Below are 4,552 nucleotides of genomic sequence, written 5' to 3'. Positions count from 1 at the left end.
AAAACAACTCGGTGTCTTTCAATTTCACTGGTCACTATACATAATTTTTACCAGAAATGGACCGTTGCCTGATTTACATTTTACAAAAGGAGAAAAGTATATAAAAATATATAGAAAAAGATAAACAATGGTGACAGCGTCGTCGTCTCCTTCCTCCCTCCTTCCTGGTCACCCATGGAGAATTCCTTTGATACGACCTAGCTGCACTGCGACCAGCGCACGCATTTCCCTTCCCCCAAATCCCTCCTCCACCAACACGCCCTCCCTTTTGCCCGTTCCCAACTTTGGGCCATGTTTAGATTGTAAATTTTTGTAATCTGGATATTATAGCATGTTTCGTTTGTATTTGATAAATTTTGTCCGATCATATACTAACTAGGCTCAAAAGATTCGTTTCGTGATTTACGATCAAACTGTGTAATTAATTATTTTTTTTATCTATATTTAATGGTTCATACATGTGTCTAAAAATTGATGTAACAGAGAAAGTGAAAAAAATTGGAACTTTGATGTCATCAAGGCCTTGAAACGCAAATCAAAACGCAGATATTTGAGCTCTCACCGTCATCCTCTCCTCGCCCCCATTGGAAGCTGCCGCCTCCGAAATTCCTATAAAAAAAATATGGGTGGAGCCATCACCCACGCCGCCAAGATCCTGTCCTCTTGCGCGGCCAGCTTGTAGCTCCACACCGGATGGATAGATAGAAGAGGCTGCTAATCTTTTTCCCCCCCGGCTTGCTCTCCCCTTATCTTTTGGCAGGATTGCACATCTTCCCCAAGTGACACCTGAGAAAGTGAGAGCACAGATTTCTTCCTCCCCTTGCTGCTGCTTCCGTTTCTCGTTCCTGTTCCTCTCTGCTCGTGGGTTTGTCACAGATAAACCTCGCATAAAGTTTCGTTCGTTCCTCGGCTCTCGATCTCAATCGGCAGCAGGGCTCCTCCGTTCCCCCGCTCCAAGATCTTCCCCCCTGTTCTTCCGTCTCCAGCCCGCGGAAATCCTTGGAGGAGCTGCAGAAATTTGTAGCGAGAGAGGTGGATTTCTCTTCCCTTTTGACTGGTTCGTCATCGCCGTGTCCCCAAATTTCTAACTTTTCTCCGGGTTTTCCGGTTTCTCGTCCAAGAACAGGCTTCCATTTCCTGCGGCGGCGGCCTCCGTGTGGTTCTTGATCCGGGGGAGCTCACCTGGGGCGCGCCAATGCAGCCGGACCCGAGCGGGGACGCCGGCAATGCGAAGGCGAAGCTGCCGCTGCCGCAGCCGGTGACGGCGCCGGCGCCGGCGCCGTCGTCGGGGCGGCCGGCGTCCGTGCTGCCGTACAAGACGGCGAACGTGCGGGACCACTACCGCATCGGCAAGAAGCTCGGGCAGGGGCAGTTCGGCACCACGTTCCAGTGCGTGGGCAAGGCCGACGGCGCCGAGTACGCGTGCAAGTCCATCCCCAAGCGCAAGCTGCTGTGCCGGGAGGACTACGAGGACGTGTACCGCGAGATCCAGATCATGCACCACCTCTCCGAGCACCCCAACGTCGTCCGCATCCGCGGCGCCTACGAGGACGCGCTCTTCGTGCACATCGTCATGGAGCTCTGCGCCGGCGGCGAGCTCTTCGACCGCATCGTCGCCAAGGGACACTACAGCGAGCGCGCGGCGGCGAAGCTCATCAAGACCATTGTCGGGGTCGTGGAGGGATGCCACTCGCTCGGCGTCATGCACCGGGACCTCAAGCCGGAGAACTTTCTCTTTGCCAGCACCGCCGAGGAAGCCCCACTCAAGGCCACTGACTTTGGGCTTTCCATGTTCTACAAGCCCGGTATGCGTGTTTCTTTGCTTTTACATTGCTCGATTTGGTTGGTCAACTGCTGCTGTTTGCTGTTGCCATTGATGGTTCTGATGCAAGGTAGTTATAATTGCTGTGTTAGAATGACCTTTTTTGTTTGTTATTAAAACATTGACACTTGATATAATGTCGTGGTCAAGTCTGATGGATTTGGCATTAGTGCTTTCTGCGTGATTGTTTTTCACAGAACGAGAATGCTATCTAACATATTGATGATAAGGCATTGATATTATTATTTGATTTGACGAGAACAGTAAGAGAAAAGATACAAAACCATGTTGAAGCTCCCAGTTTCGTTTTGGAATGGGAATGAGTTACTGAAACTGTTAATAGAAGCTTACTAGAAGCCATTTGTGGTTTTGAGATAGTGATTTATGAGCTTTTATTTTGATGTGTTTGGTACAATGGTACTTGCATCCAAAATTGTACTCGGTTTGACTCTGGTGTTGCTAGATGTTCTCAGTGCCCCCTTGTGCTAAGATTCTTGATGATGCAAGCTGCTCATTTCCATTACCTCAGGTGATAAATTCTCTGATGTCGTTGGAAGCCCTTACTATGTTGCACCAGAGGTACTTCAGAAATGCTATGGTCCAGAAGCTGATGTGTGGAGCGCGGGGGTAATTCTGTACATTTTGCTTTGTGGTGTCCCCCCATTTTGGGCAGGTAAAGTATCTGTCATTCAAACCATCAAATTCGTTTGTCACTGCAAATTCACATGTTTCCCATTATGTTATATGATTTTCTTCTTTCAGAAACTGAGGCTGGAATCTTCAGGCAGATTCTGCGAGGCAAACTTGATTTTGAATCTGAACCCTGGCCTAGTATCTCTGATAGTGCTAAGGATCTGGTCCGTAATATGCTCACTCGGGATCCTAAAAAGAGATTTAGTGCTCATGAGGTTCTCTGTAAGTACATTCCTTCCCTCATCTGTCTCATGTAGCTGGGTTGTGGATACATTTCCTGGGTGCTACATGGATATCCATTTTTTATTCCCTCAATAATAGCATTGTCTATGCCATATTCAGGCCACCCATGGATTGTTGACGATGCCGTGGCACCTGATAAGCCTATTGATTCTGCTGTTTTGTCAAGGCTGAAGCATTTTTCGGCAATGAACAAGCTCAAGAAGATGGCATTAAGGGTACGGATATTTACTAGTCCTTACTTGATGTGATATCTGATTCTACACCGTTTGGTTTTATGTGGACCCTAATAGTAAAGGCATCGTAAATGTTACTGTTAGCATGGTCTCTATTTCTTGATATACCAAGGCGAACTCCATATATGGCTCTATTTTCCCTTTCTGTGTGAAAGAATCTTACTGTTAACTGTAGTGGATCCTCAATTATGATCACTCTGAAGGTGGTGCTTTGTTCTGTAATCAAATACAATCTAGTAGAGCTCAGAGGGATGAATAGTCATACTCATACGTCTGGCCTCATGCTTATTTACACCCCTGCTTTCTTCTCTCTGTGTCACAATGCTCACTATATTCCATCCAGGTTTTCTGATTCATGCTATCAAATCAAAACATTATAGATATCGGATATGATGTTCTGGATTGGCTTTGCTTTTCCGCCCATTTTACTTGGTAATTAGCTACAGAAAATTTAGTAATTTGGGCTATTGCATCACAGAGATGGCAGAGTGCCTCTAATGTTTCAGTACGTAACACGAAACATGCAGTGGTCATCTTAAAATTTTTGACATACTGTAGGCATCTTTTCAATATTCAGGTCATTGCTGAAAGCCTGTCTGAGGAAGAGATTGGAGGCCTCAAGGAGTTGTTCAAGATGATTGATACTGACAATAGTGGGACTATAACATTTGATGAGCTGAAAGATGGCTTGAAAAGGGTTGGCTCTGAATTAACAGAGAATGAAATCCAGGCTCTGATGGAAGCAGTAAGTGCTCTTCCAGCCTTTTACTAGTAAAATCATAATTCCTTGCAGATATGTTCTATGGATATTGATTTTGCCCTTTGGTACATTTGTTTCAGGCAGATATTGATAACAACGGAACCATCGACTACGGCGAATTCATTGCAGCTACGTTGCACATGAATAAGCTGGAGAGGGAGGAAAACTTGGTTTCAGCATTCTCATTTTTTGACAAAGATGGAAGTGGCTTTATAACCATTGATGAGCTGTCACAAGCATGTCGTGAGTTTGGTCTTGATGACGTCCACCTCGAGGATATGATTAAAGATGTTGACCAGAACAATGTTAATCCCTTTTATATTTATTAATCTAGTCTCTCTGTCTCTATGTTTTAGTTGCATTCATAAATCTTGGTTTTGATTATTCGTCACTTAATTTTGATATGGTTTTCCACTTCAGGATGGTCAAATCGACTACAGTGAGTTTACGGCGATGATGAGGAAGGGCAATGCTGGTGCAACAGGAAGGAGAACCATGAGGAACAGCTTGCACTTGAATCTCGGCGAACTCTTGAATCCCAGCAAAACCTAGCACGTATTGGAAGGATTTGTCGGGTACATTCTCATGGTATCTAAAGTTTTTGGATGCGTTATCGATCTGCTGGCCTATTCTGAGATGTTGAGTGGTTGTCCTGTGGTAGTACTAAGATGCTGGAGAATTTTCGTAGTACTGGTGGTATCAGCTAGAGGAGGGATGGTACAATGTGGTTACTATGATCAACTGCTTATATATGTATGACTGTCGATGTAGATTGAACATGGTCTAAACATTACTTCCCTA

At 45.4% G+C, this 4,552-nt stretch overlaps 1 protein-coding gene across 1 annotated transcript; it reads left to right on the top strand.

Annotated features, from left to right (window-relative positions):
- The first annotated feature begins 551 nt into the window (after nucleotides 1-551).
- Nucleotides 552-4,552, top strand: LOC136483568 (calcium-dependent protein kinase 24-like). The gene is made up of 8 exons (XM_066480683.1): nucleotides 552-1,032; nucleotides 1,127-1,805; nucleotides 2,352-2,495; nucleotides 2,585-2,737; nucleotides 2,858-2,973; nucleotides 3,569-3,736; nucleotides 3,832-4,056; nucleotides 4,172-4,552. The coding sequence occupies exons 2-8, from the start codon at nucleotides 1,196-1,198 to the stop codon at nucleotides 4,301-4,303; spliced, it is 1,548 nt and encodes a 515-aa protein (XP_066336780.1). The 5' UTR covers nucleotides 552-1,032; nucleotides 1,127-1,195; the 3' UTR covers nucleotides 4,304-4,552.

The sequence above is a fragment of the Miscanthus floridulus genome, chromosome 9 (genome assembly GCF_019320115.1).
Source record: "Miscanthus floridulus cultivar M001 chromosome 9, ASM1932011v1, whole genome shotgun sequence".
Lineage (NCBI taxonomy): Eukaryota > Viridiplantae > Streptophyta > Magnoliopsida > Poales > Poaceae > Miscanthus > Miscanthus floridulus.
Note: the sequence above shows the minus strand (reverse complement) of the source record. Positions and strands in the feature narration are given on the sequence as shown.